This window comes from Heptranchias perlo, chromosome 10, assembly GCF_035084215.1.
Source record: "Heptranchias perlo isolate sHepPer1 chromosome 10, sHepPer1.hap1, whole genome shotgun sequence".
In the NCBI taxonomy this organism is placed as follows: domain Eukaryota; kingdom Metazoa; phylum Chordata; class Chondrichthyes; order Hexanchiformes; family Hexanchidae; genus Heptranchias; species Heptranchias perlo.
In genome coordinates this window covers 77268457-77282880 of record NC_090334.1, presented here as the reverse complement: position 1 = coordinate 77282880, position 14424 = coordinate 77268457, and the positions used below count along the sequence as shown (strand labels likewise).

The window sequence follows — 14424 nt, the reverse complement described above, 5'->3', positions numbered from 1 at the left end:
CTGTGCCATCATGACAAGGAGCCAAGCATGTTTGGTGCTTTCCTTCCAAAAAGAATGTAAGGGAAAGGACAGGTTACCCTGGGCTATTCCTGTATGCCTGTTAATAAAAGGCATAAGGGCAGTCTTAATAGAAAATAAAGAGAGAAGGAGAAGTCAAAACGTTTACATTAGAAAACAAATGAAACATATCTATGCATGGATCAGATGTGGTGTGCTAATGTTTCTGTAAGAACTGAAAGGTAAGTAATAATGAAAAATAAATGTGAACTGAAAGTCAGCAGCTAATGAAATAATTTATTTTGTGATGCAGTGCATTTCGTGTGTTCCTGTAGATATTCAAAATCTATGATAGCACATGGGAACCTTGGCATTGTCACTAATTTCCCTTTTATACAACAGAACAGGAGATGTGGATTTGCTGAGAGGTGTGTGTAGGTTTTCACATTAGCCACAGCATACATGGTGCTTCACTCACACAACATAAGAAACAGGGACTTTAAGTTTAGTGCATTGTTTAATAAGTATATAAAAATAACAAAAGTGGTCTTGGAAGTAGGAAGGGTCCTTTCAAGTAGCAAAATATTTAAATTTCCATTTCTGTTGGTTACATAGTTATGAATATGATTAATAGGCATAAAACTACCCACAAATTGGCTGTTGTAAGAAAAGGAAGAATTCATACTGATACAATAGTAAGTGTTCTATCCACATTGGTGCGAAGACGCATTGTTGCGGCAGAGAAGTGATTTTTACTCTGCATGCAGACCTGGCCTGGGAGTTCTTTCATGCTGACATTTGATGACAGAAGTGGAAAAATGTTCATTGCTCCAGCCCCAACATGCTTGCCCTGTTGAGCACAAATAAACTTTAAATAGAAAAAATAATTCACATACAGTATCACAATTGTCTTGACACAATGAAAAGAGGTTTTCTGTAACAAGTTTGACTTGTGAAAGGGTTAAATCTCCCAACATTCTTCATATAATTTTAGGATAAGCTCCTAAAACTTCCACATTTAAATTTGTCATAACTTGGTTGCTTCTTTCCAATACACAACAAAGCGCCAATTGGCACAGGTGAAAATTAAAGCTTACAGAGGGATGTGGGTTTTTAAATTTGAAATGTTTGGCCATGCCATGCTATGCGCATTGTTGGTTGTATAATTTTTTTTTAAAAACCATCCGTCTAAGAAATTAATATTTGCTTTAGAAATTTTGATAGTCCATTTTGTGTTTTTGTGGGAGAATAATAGTGGCTACAAGTGCCCTTGAGAAAGTGGGTGGTGACATTGAAGAAAGCTGTAATAACAGAGGAAGGTAAGTCGTGGCAACCTTGGAGAGGATCGTTCTTCAACGGGAAAAATATTTGGCTAAAGGCCAAAGGAGAGAATACAATGCAAGTCCTGTTAAAACTAAATCTTTGTGTACTATTTGTTACTGTATTTAACAATTGATACAAGGAGCTCCCTTGATGACTCAGTGGATAAATGCACCAATTGGTGTGGTACTGACTATGTAGACCCAGAAGGGGTCCTAGTTTTGATCCCAGATCTATGTTGTTAGTTGATCTCAACCACCAATATAGTTAATCTTATTGCCACTGAGATAGCGAGGAGAGAAACTAACCAGAGTTCCCAATCCTGAATGTGTTCCAGTGACCCTTATTGGAAAGCAGTCATCAGATGAGGAAGGGAACAGGCCCATCTGTGATGTCCTCAATTGGTTGAATAGCCCATTGATGCTTACTATCCAGGCTCATACATGAAGAATGGCCATTTGGGCAAGGTACCATAGTCCTACTGGTACAACTCAATGCCTTCATAATTTCCACACCGCCTGAGGAAGGGGAAAGCCCCCGAAAGCTTGTGGGATTAAAAATAAAATCGTTGGACTATAACTTGGTGTTGTAAAATTGTTTACAATTGTTAACCCCAGTCCATCACTGGCATCTCCACTTCATAAGAGGAGAGGAGAATGAAAATTGATAGTTTGCAATGCAGTGGCACAGTACCAACTGATGGGCCACAAAATGGTGGAACACAGATTTTATTTGCCTATGCTGCTAATTTGCCAATCTCGCTCATGTCGCCATGGGGAATTCAAGTATCATCTGAGAGAAATCAGAAAGGTAGTTGCCACTGGCCCCATCACCAGGAGCCAACTCAGAAAAGAATTGATAGAGACCCAGAAGCATGACACCAAACTGCAGTCCTGGCTTCAACTGGTTTGTTGACCCACAAGACTACGGGACAACTTGGGATGGGGTAGCAGAGATTTCATACAACTAAAAAAAAAATTACAAATTACTATTGCAGTACTCCAAGAATTAACCATAACTAAAAAAAAATCAAAACCTCAAGAATTCATGGGTGCTTGTTTATGGCCACAATTGCCCGCTTTAATGATTTGACATGTGTGATTTTTATGACTAAAGTGTAAGTGAGCTGTCCAGTCCATTAAAATAGACCTGGATTTTTCATTTACAAAGGGGAAGATTGAAGTTAAGGAGGAGGAGTGTGAAATATTGGATGGGCTAAACACAGTGAAAGGAAGTATTAAGGGGATTAGCATCTTTGAAAGTAGATAAATCGCCAGGCCCGGATGAAATGTATCCCAGGCTGTTAAGAGAAACAAGGGAGGAAATAGCAGAGGCTCTGACCATCATTTTCTAATTCTCCCTGGCTTCAGGCGTGGTGCTGGAGGATTGGAGGACTGCTAATGTTATACCATTGTTTAAAAAGGGAGAAAGAGATAGACGAAGTAATTATAGGCCAGTCAGTCTAACCTTGGTGGTGGGCAAATTATTGGAATCGATTCTGAGGGACAGCATAAATCGTCATTTAGAAAGGCACTGGTTAATCAAGGACAGTCAGCATGAATTTGTTAAGGGAAGGTCATGTCTGACTAATTCGATTGAATTTTTTGAGCAGGTAACAAGGATGGTCAATGAGGGTAACGCATTTGATGTAGTGTACATGGATTTTAGCAAGACTTTTGACAAGGTCCCACATGACAGGCTGGTCAAAAAAGTAAAAGCCCATGGGATCCAAGGGAAAGTGGCAAATTGGATCCAAAATTGGCTCAGTGACAGGAAGCAAAGGGTAATGGTTGACGGGTGTTTTTGCAACTGGAAGGCTGTTTCTAGTGGGGTCCCACAAGGCTCAGTACTAGGTCCCTTGCTTTTTGTGGTATATATTAATGATTTGGACTTGAATGTGGGAAGGCTTGATCAAGAAGTTTGCAGATGATAAAAAATTGGCCATGTGGTTGATAGTAAGGAGGAAAGCTGTAGACTGCAGGAAGATATCAATGGACTGGTCAGAGGGGCAGAAAAGTGACAAATGGAATTCAATCCAGAGAAGTGTGAGGTAATGCATTTGGGGAGGGCAAACAAGGCAAGGGAGTACACAATAAATGGGAGGATACTGAGAGGTGTAGAGGAACAAAGGGACCTTGGAGTGCATGTCCACAGATCCCTGAAGGTAGCAGGACAGGTAGGTAAGGTGGTTAAAAAGGCATACGGGATACTTTCCTTTATTAACTGAGGCATGGAATATAAGAACAGGGAGATTATGCTAGAACTGTATAAAACATTGGTTAGGCCTTGGCTTGAGAACTGCGTACAGTTCTGGTCACCACATTACAGGAAAGATGTGATTGCACTAGAGAGGGTACAGAGGAGATTTACGATAATGTTGCCAGGGCTGGAGAATTTTAGTTATGAGAAAAGATTGGATAGGCCGGGGTTGTTTTCTTTGGAACAAAGGAGGCTGAGAGGAGATTTAATTGAGGTATATAAAATTATGACGGGACTAGATAGAGTGGATAGGGAAGACCTATTTCCCTTAGCAGAGGGGTCAGTGACCAGGGGCATTGAATTAAAGTAATTGGTAGAAGGATTAGAGGGGAGCTGAGGAGAAATTTTCTCACCCAGGGATGGTGGAGGTGTGGAACTCACTGCCTGAAAGGGTGGTAGAAGCAGAAACCCTCAACTCATTTAAAAAGTACTTGGATGAGCACTTGAAGTGCCGTAACCTCCAGGACTACGGACCAAGTGTTGGAAAGTGGAATTAAGCTGGATAGCTCTTTTTTGGCTGGCACGGACACGATGGGCCAAATGGCCTCCTTCTGTGCCGTAATTTTCTATGATTCTATGAAGACTATTTCAGCAACATAAATCTCAGTAGCATAACGGTAGAATTCTGGCAAAGAACTTTATTCATTCACGACGTTACTTTCAGTGCAGCGGAACAGCTGGGTGAGATACAGATGGCTTAATAAAAAGGTAAGTAACCTAATGCTGTATACTTTCTTGAACCGTGATTATTTGTTCCTGCTACAGTTATTGTTACCAGTGTTTCAGTAAAATATAATAATGTCATATGAAACTTTTGTTATGGCCGTTTAAGCTGTGAGAAACAGCCAACAGTACAAATATATAGATTTTGTCCTTCCAAATTTGGGTTGTCTGGAGAGAACATTTTGATTTATGTAACACTAGGGTGAAGGACTGTTGGTTACAGATCTGTCACTGGTAGTGGGAGCAATTTGAGGGAGTAAGCTGAGTGTCACGTGAAACGTTTCTAAGCACAACATTTTTCCCATAGCATATTATTTCCAGTATGCTAAATAAGCCTGATGGCAACAGTGTGTTCATTTCAACGAGACTCTAGTTCATTTTATGCAACTCTTTATACACAGATTCTAAATGTAGAAGGAAAATTAATTAGCTTGTAATCACTGGGTAATATTGATTCACATGCAAGTCACATAGTTTCAGTGGACTGTAAAATTCAGGCTCAGGAACACAGCGTAAAAATAGCAAATTGTAGTATTGCCAGCTTGTTTTTAAATAGTGTGTATTCAAACATGTTGCGATAAATCTGGTTTTATCAGGTTAAAGAATCCTGAAGGAGCATTTTTTTTTGTTTCTGATTCTTGAATCAAATTCTAAATTCTCTGACTGCATTTTACACTTAACAAGTAAGTAATATTTTAGATTACAGATGGGGTTTAAGAGTAGTCAAGGTGAAAAGGCACTGGTGAACTGTGCTAAGGAGTGGTGGGGCTACCACATGGCAAGTTTCTGATCTCAGCTAGTTTATCAATTGGAGGCTAGCTGCCTTTGTCACAGGGAGACTAAAGATGGAAATAAATGATGGAAAAAAAGGTGTTCAGGCCAATATTTAGCCCTCAATCAACATCACCAAACAGATCATCATTCTCTCATTGCTGTTTGTGGGAGTTTGCTGTGCGCAATTTTGGCTGTTGTGTTTCCTACATTACAACAGTAACTACATTTCATTAAGTACTTAATTGGCTCTAAAGCGCTTTGGGACATCCTGAGGTTGTGAAAGGCATTTCCCTCGCCCTCTCTCTCATATCCCTCTCGCCCTCTCCCTCTCATATCTCTCTCATATCCCTCTCTCCCTCTCATATCTCTCTCATATCCCTCTTGCCCTCTCCCTCTCATATCTCTCTCATATCCCTCTCGCCCTCTCCCTCTCAGATCTCTCTCGCCCTCTCATATCCCTCTCATATCCCTCTCCCTCTCTCATATCTCTCTCCTAAACCTCTCATGTCCCTCTCCCCCTCTCATATCTCTCTCCCCCAGGGTACCGTTTCTCCTATTTTCTACTCATTGGTTATGTAGCTGCAGAGGCTATTTACAGTCCTGGCATGTAGTATAGGAAAGAGAAAATAATGAGTTAAAATCAAAGAGCTGATTTCCTAAATGTAATAAAATGAATCTTACAACATTTTATTAGTTAAATTGTGTTATTAAACACTTTCATGGCTTTTTCTATAATCGTGTTCTGTTCATGAAGTGGCATCAATCTCCGATAAGAATGTGTAGAATACTCAGTTAATTAATTGGAATAACATTTTTATCTCCTTCATAAGAAAAATCACCATTGCTTATCTGTTGCACCCATGTGACAAAATTTGCCAATTATGTATCCCCTGAATCCACAACAGTTTGTTTGAATTTAACACACCTTTCCCTTTGGATTTCTGACAACACAAAACCACCCAAGCCAGGCAGATCAGGTGACCTCAAACGACAGACTTCTTTCTCTGAGATAGAATGATTAATTTACGTTTTACAAATGCAATGTACATAACCATCGGAAGATGTTGGAAGTTGCTGGCTTAGCCCTTTATATAGATTTTATTAAATAAAGTAATAAGATTTCAGGCTGAATTCCCATGGTTGAGATGATTCATGTGTTTGATCCCAACTCCCCATCTTTTCTACATTTCTCTTAATATCCTCAATTCCCAAGTAAGTATGTCTCCATTTTAAACACTTCAATTTATTCTGCATCTATGGCATTCTGTGGCAATGCGCTCCAGATTCTTTCAATCCTTCGTGTAACAAAATCTTGTATTTTACCTTTTTCACCCATATTATCCCTTGAAGTACACCAAAACCTGTAATTACGGACACCTTGGGGACTGGAATCGGCTGTCCTTTTTTTGCAGGTGACTTTATTTTCAAAATGGTGATTGTTGCAATTTTTTTTTGAACAAGATATACAATCTTGAAGAACCAATTGAGATTGTGATCAGCACCTAATTAGCTGCAACAATGCTAAGAATCCCCCTCCCACACAATAGCATTCAGCTCTGTTCACTTAACAGTTTTGCAATCTAAATTCCAGTTTCATTTCAAGCCGCTCTCACTTGGAGCAGAGTGTAACTTCAGTAATGAACTGCATTCCTCAATTCTTACCAGCATTAAGGCAGTCACAGGACAAAAATAGGGGTAAGTGTGATGACAGGATGTGCCAGTGTATTGAAGCTTCCAAAGGCAAGTCTTAGAACAGATTGAGAAAATTTGGGAGGGAAACTGCAGTTTTCTGGTTGAGCAGTGAGTCTGCAGATAGACTGATTGATAGCTGGGACTCACATGCCTGTCCATCACTTTATAGAGCAGCAGAGAGACCAGGGACAGCCATCCATCTTCACTCCACAAAACCAAAGTTCCTCAAAGAAGCAGATCCACCATCAGAAGTTGCGGGAAAGAAGACGATGGCAGGGTCAGGGGGAGAGGAGCTGCCAGCAGCCACTGAAAGAGTGTACGGTCACAGCACTGGGGCAGGAAAAGACGGCCACCCTTGCTGTTTGCACGCGCTTTCCTTGATTCGGGAGGCTGCTGAGGCAGCACGAGGTGGCAGCGGTTTTTGTGAAGGACTCGGCTTTTGTGGAATGGGGAGTTCTTTACCCAAAATCCACAGCGGCAGAGAAATCACTCTATCCCCGGAATAAAGTTGTGCAAGCATTCAATCCCATAGATAGAGCGGTTTCTCTGCCACTATGGATGCTGGGTAAAGAGCTCACCATTCCACAAAAGCTGTTTCTTTCACCTGCTGCTGCCTCGTACTGACCTGTGAGTTCTGTGTTTTAAGTTGTAAAAGGACTTGGCGCAATGAAGGCTGTCCTTAGTTCGTAATTTGCGAGTGTCCAGAGTTTGAGTGCCTCTTGTATATTTTGCCATTTAGCCATTTAAGTTATTTGGGTCTCTCAATAGATGTCTATTTCTTTGGGAGTGTCTGTTTATACAGGTTTCCCCTGTATCTTGACTATATTTCTGTTAAAGTATTTCTGAGTGAGTTATCATTTCCATTGAATTGTGCCCAAATGCTTTGTAAGAACTTCTCCAGGTGTATCTCAGGGCACTGTTTTGCTTCACAGCTTGTATGGTTAATAAGTGGTTGTAATAAAAGCTTATATTGGTTGGGTGTTCTAGCACAATTTTTTTGTTTCAATACTATTTCTAGCCTTCCCTACACTGGATAGCGTTAGATTTTTAGCAAACCATCGCCAGGAATTTCCTCAGGGTGTTCTTCCCATAGGCTGTGGTTACTTCGACGGAAGATCAGCAGAAACATAGAATCGTAGAACCATATAGCATAGAAGGAGGCCATTTGAGAGATTGTGCCTGAGCTGGCTCTTTGAAAGAGCTATCCAATTAGTCCCATTCCCCTGCTCTTTCCCCATAGCTAGTCCCATTCCCCTGCTCTTTCCCCATAGCCCTGAAAATTTTTCCCCTTCAAGTATTTATCCGATTCCCTTTTGAAAGTTACTATTGAAACTGTGTTCTGCCAGTCTTCCACTGAAGCTACGGCGGCTGATAGAATTCCCACTGTATGTGTTAAAGAAAGTTGTTCACCTTGTTTACCAATCTGTTGAATAGTTACCTCAAGCAGTTTAACATGGTTTTCTTTCAGACATGGTCAACCTGCGGTCCATTTCTCACATTTTCTTTTATTTCTGTATTTTAGCCTTCAGTTTTGTTTTTAACCCCTATTTTCAATATTTGTTTCTTTCTCTACAGACATTGGCTCCTTTTATCATGATCACGATGAAACTAACATGGAAACAATGAACAGGCACCCTGATAATATGCAGCTGAATGGGTGCAGAATGTCAACAGCACGTTTTTCAACCTGGGTCACATTTGATGATGATCCAGATCTTGTGGCACCAGTAAAGTCATCTCTTTTAAAACTGGGAAATTCTCATAACTGTACAGCTCAAGAAAAGGACAAGATCTTCCTAGGGCCTAAAACTGGCATCGAAAAAACAGCATCAAAGAATAATCTGGTGGATTTTTCTGCTGAAGAGAAGCATGACTTGTTTGCACAAATTAACCCTGCTATAAACCCCTGTTCACCAGCCCGCACTACTAACCCTTTTTTGGATGAAGCGCTGCGTGATGTTCAGCCATCACCAATCAACCCATTTCGAGCATTCTTTGACCAAAACGAAAAATCTGTCTTGGTGAATTCATTGGCCAACAAATCTCAGATCTTTCAACAACAAAATGTACTTGACTCTCCATTTTCTAGTGCACATGTCAATTGTCAAAGGGATTCTATTATGTCATCCAATTATTCTCCAATTCCTATTTCCCCAAGTTTTGGTGGAAACATAAGTGATCAGAGGAATTCGGCTGTGCTCAGGAATTCTCCAGATCTGATATCTCCATTTCCTGCTATAAATATAAATGATCAAAGGGATTCTGTTTTCATAAATTCACCAAATCCAATCCCTCCATTTTCTGATGTAAAAATCAGTAATCAAAGGGATTCAATTATATTCAGCAATTCTGAGGATCTGATCCCCCCATTTTCTGATGTAAAAACCAGTAATCAAAGGAATTCTGCTGTATTCAGGAATTCTCCAGATCTGGTCTCACAATTTCCTGCTGCAGATGTGAATGATCAAAGGGATTCTGTTTTCATAAATTTACCAGGTCCAATTTCCCCATTTTCTGATGTTAAAATCAATAGTCAAAGGGATTCTATTATGTCATTTGGTCATTCTCCTGACTCCCCATTTTCCAGTTCTCACATCAGTGGTCAAAGGGATTCCGTTATGTTCAATAATTCTCTAAATCCCGTATTTACAGACGACTCAATGAACTGCAGCCCTCACTTTGAAGCGCTAACTCAGCTTAAACAAATCCAAATTGTAGATCCAGATCAGCTTGATAGCCCTACCTTACTGGATGACCCTTTGTACTCACCAGAGACAGAAAGCTTCACATTTAACTTTATTCACCTGCAGCCTAAAGATGGCTGGCCAATGATGCTGAGAATACCTGAGAAAAAGAACATAATGTCATCAAGGCACTGGGGACCTATATATGTCAAACTGCTAGATAATGCATGTTTACAACTTTTTTATGAAAAGGGTCTTGAAAAACCTTTTAGAGAGGTCCAACTTCTGCCCTGCCATGAGCTGTCTGAACTCAAACTCCAGAACTTCGATGAAAATGGGAAAATACACACTATAAGAATAGATCAAGTATTATACAGGGAAAAACGGAAATACCATCCCATGCCATCAGTAGTACAAGCACCAGTCAAGGTGCAGGTGATCAAACTGGGCACCACATGTTATGAAGATTATGTAAGCTTTGTGACTGCAGTTCAGGATACACTAATGAAACTGCCAACTGCCAGAGATATTTGTGCCAATTACTTTGAGGAAGAGATAACAGTGGAAGTACAGGACGAATTTAGAGGTATTGTGGCCAAAGATGTCAACAAACTCATCCAACACTCTGTGGTCACTCACGTCCGCGTTCTGGCTTTTGTTTCTGGGATGCCAGAATGCAGGATAGGCTTCAATGATATTCAAATGAAGGGAAATGAAGTTGTCTCCAGGGACGACATTATTCCCACAACCACAACTAAGTGGATTAAAATGAATGACTGCCAGTTCCACAAATGTGGTGATGTTGATGAATTCAAAGACTCTAGACTAATTAAGTTTTTACCATTAGATGGTCATAGGTTTGAGTTAATGCGTTTCAGGGCTACATTTGGTGAGAAGACACTTCCTTTCTCCCTTAAAACCGTAGCTACTGTTAAGGGGGCCGAAGTAGAACTTCAATCTTGGTTGGTGATGTCATCAGGGTTCGTGTCCAATCGGGACCTATTTGCAGCAATACCTTGTGAAAACGTGATGATTCGATATCCAGTGCCAGTAGATTGGGTTAAGAACTTTCGACGAGAAGGTGTCTTACGAGAGAAGTCCCTGAAAGCCAGAGTGAATAGGAGTGCCAGCTTTGGGAGTGCTAGCGTGTCTGGCTCTGAACCTGTAATGAGAGTAACACTGGGAAGTGCCAAGTATGAGCATGCCTTTAAGTCTATTGTATGGAGGATCAACAGACTTCCAGACAAAAATTCAGGTGAGTGCCAGTTGGGCTGTTGATGTGCAGAAGCTCTTACTATATTTTGTCCTGACCAGTCTCTTTCTTTTCACCAAAGTATGATGTTGGTTATGGTTGTACTATAAAGGACAATGAAGGAAAAAGTTGAAAGTTACCAAATAAGAAATTCTGTCTCCAGACACAATTTAGGTTAAATAAAACTAGCTGACAAGCTGTGTATCAAAAGAATTCATGACAATGTCATTGACATGTTAATGCATTGTAGTTTAAAAAATAATTATTATTCTTTTCATTTACCTCCTGACAATCCCAAATTTCGTAAAGTAATGGAAATATAGAGAAAATACTTCTGTTGCAAAAATCCTGTTTGTCAGCTTGGGATGAATGAAATTGAAACATTTTGTGATCTCTGCATAGATGGACATATTTGTATGTGGGGCCTTATTCAAAACCAAAAATGATCAGAGCTATATAATTGTAATAATGTTTGATGGAAATTGATCTTATAAGGGAAATTCTTATTCAGATTGTTTCTAATTTGTGCTTGAGAGAATTCTTAAAATATTGGAGTGTTTTCATTATGCCTGTTGGAAATATGTAATATTAAGAGCGGAGTTCTCTTACAAAGGTGAATTAAGTGGCCCACTGGGTTAGAATGTTATCCTAACACCTCCTGAGGCCTTGGTTTGAATCCAATTCACGATAGGGTGAAATTCTACTCCCAATTAACTATAAAAAAGAGCAATACTGATTATGCCCTGTGTCCTCTTGAAGTCTGTCACTATCCACCTCACTGTTCACTACAGGGGATCAGCCTGATTTCACTGAATGGCCTACTCCTGTTCCTAATGTCCTGATCTTCCTATTGCAGAAAGGTTGTGGTTGTAGAGTAACTTCTGAGTCGTGAAAACCTGCAACTTGCTTAGTAAATAGGCAAATGCAAGATGCTCTTTTTATATTGTATTTTGGTGCCGTGCACTATTTATTAGAGCATGTAATCGGATGTCCTTCAGGATTACAAGTGGAATTTGATTATATTTAAAATGCCGCTTGGTTGCCTTTTTTGGTGCCTCACACAAACAATGCATGCTATTCCTGCCCGTCCAGCCTGTGATATGTGTTTAACTAACTTGATTGAGTTTTTTGATTAGGTAACAGAGGGTTGATCAGGGCAATGCGGTTGATGTGGTGTATATGGACTTCCAAAAGGCGTTTGATAAAGTGCTCCATAATAGGCTTGTCATCATAGCTGAAGCTCATGGAATAAAAGTGGCAGCTTGGATACGAAATTGGCTAAGTGACAGGAAACAGAGAGTGGTGGTGACCGGTTGTGTTTCGGACTGGTATACAGTGGTCGGTACTAGGACCACTGCTTTTCTTGATATATATTAATGACTTGGACTTGGGTGTACAGGACACAATTTCCAAATTTGCAGATGACACAAAACTTGGAAGTGTAGTGAACAGTGAGGAGGATAGTGATAGACTTCAAGAGGACACAGACAGGCTGGTGGAATGGACAGACACGTGTCAGATGAAATTTAACACAGAAAAGTGTGAAATGGTACATTTTGGTAGGAAGAACGAGGAGAGGCAATAGAAACTAGAGGACACAATTCTAAAAGGGGTACAGGAACAGAGATCTGCAGGTATATGTGCACAGGTCGTTGAAGGTGGCAGGGCAGGTTGAGAAAGCAGTTTAAAAAAAAGCATACAGGATCCTGGGTTTTATAAATAGAGGCTCTCTACACTATGCCTCTAGAAGGTAGAGGCATAGTGTACAAAAGCAAGGAAGTCATGATGAATCTTTATAAAACACTGGTTCGACCACAACTGGAGTATTGTGTCCAGTTCTGGGCACCGCACTTTAGGAAAGATGTGAAGGTGTTAGAGAGGGCGCAGAAAAGGTTTACTAGAATGATTCCAGGGATGAGGGGCTTTAGTTACGTGGATGGATTGGAGGAGCTGGGGTTGATCTCCTTGGAACAGAGAAGGTTGAGAGGCAATTTGATAGAGGTATTTAAAATCATGAAGGGTCTAGACATAATAAATAGAGAGAAACTGTTCCAATTGGCAGAAGGGTCAAGAACCAGAGGACATAGATTTAAGGTGATTGGCAAAAGAACCAAAGGTGACATGAGGAAAAACTTTTTTACCCAGCAAGTGGTTAGGATCTGGAATGCACGCCAGAGGGGGTGGTGGAGTCAGATTCAATCATGGCCTTCAAAAGGAAACTGGATAGGTACTTAAAAAGAAAAAGTTTGCAGGGCTACGGGGATAGGGTGGGGGAGTGGGACTAGCTGGATTGCTCTTGCATAGAGCTGGCATGGACTCGATGGGCCGAATGGCCTCCTTCCTTGCTGTAACCTTTCTACGATTCTATAGAGTACAAAAGCAAGGAAGTTATGAATGAACCTTCATAAAACACTGGTTCAGCCACAACTGGAGTATTGTGTCCAGTTCTGGGCACCGCACTTTCAGAAGGATGTGAAGGCCTTAGAGAGGGTGCAGAAGAGATGTACTAGAATAGTTCCAGGGATGAAGGACTTCAATTACGTGGATAGAATGGGGAAGCTGGGATTGTTCTCCTTAGAGCAGAGATGGTTGAGAGGAGATTTGATAGAGGTATTCAAAATCATGAAAGGTCTAGGCAGAGCAGGTAGAGAGAAACTGTTCCCATTGGCGGAAGGGTCAAGAATCAGAGGACATAGATTTAACGTGATTGGCAAAAGAACCAGAGGCGACATGAGGAAAAACTTTTTAACACAGCGAGTGGTTAAGATCTGGAATGCACTGACTGAGGGGGTGGTGGAGTCAGATTCAATCGTGGCTTTCAAAAGGGAATTGGATAAGCACCTGAAGGGAAAAGATTTGCAGGGCTATAGGGAAAGGGCGGGAGAGTGGGACTAGCTGGATGCTCTTGCACAGACTCGACGGGCCGAATCGCCTCCTTCCGTGCTGTAACCATTCTATGATTCTATATGTTAAGTAAAGGCTGGGTGGAGATGGCTTTGAGTTAGTTGTCAAAGCATGTACACTTGATTTTTGATGGATTTTAAGGTATGCATCTTTCTCACCTCTGCAAAACATCTCACTCCATATTCAAGTGGCCCTTAGCCACAGAACATTTTCATATTAAAAAAAAATTACCCTTTTACTTATTCCTAGAAAATTATTTGATAGCTCTATAACCTCCTACAATCCTTTGAGAACTCTGTGTCCCTGCAATTCTGGCCTCTTGTGCATCCCCCATTTCCTTCACCCCACCATTGGCAGCCATGCCTACAGCTGTGGAATTCCACTGTGGAGCCCTAAGCTCTGGAATTGCCTCCCCAAACCTGTCCGCCTCTCTACCTCGCTCTCGTCCTTTAAGACGCTCCTTAAAACCTACCTCTACCTGTTCTAGTATCTCCTTATGTGGCTCGGTGTCAAATTTTGTTTGATAATGCTCCTGTGAAGTACCTTGGGATGTTTTACTACGTTAAAGGCCCTATATAAATGCAAGTTGTTTTTGTTGTAGTCGTAATCCAGTTCCTTGTAAGCATGAGTCTACAGCATAGAATTGCCCAAAAATTGCCATTAAATTGAAAGTCTAGTTCAGAGAAGACACAAGAAATGTTGATATAAAAAACTGAGATGCAAGTAACATTCGCGCCAGATAAGTGCCAGGCAATGACCATCTCCAACAAGAGAGAGTCTAACCACCTCCCCTTGACATTCAACGGCATTACCATCGCC

At 40.8% G+C, this 14424-nt stretch overlaps 1 protein-coding gene across 3 annotated transcripts in view; it reads left to right on the top strand.

The window, feature by feature from the left end:
- ston2 (stonin 2) overlaps nucleotides 1-14424 on the top strand; it is a 133368-nt gene that overhangs the window by 85677 nt on the left and 33267 nt on the right. For all 3 annotated transcript variants that reach the window (XM_067992043.1, XM_067992042.1, XM_067992044.1), the window contains one exon: nucleotides 8341-10704. In XM_067992043.1, coding sequence (XP_067848144.1) covers nucleotides 8341-10704 — 2364 coding nt within the window. The remainder of the gene's footprint in view (nucleotides 1-8340; nucleotides 10705-14424) is intronic.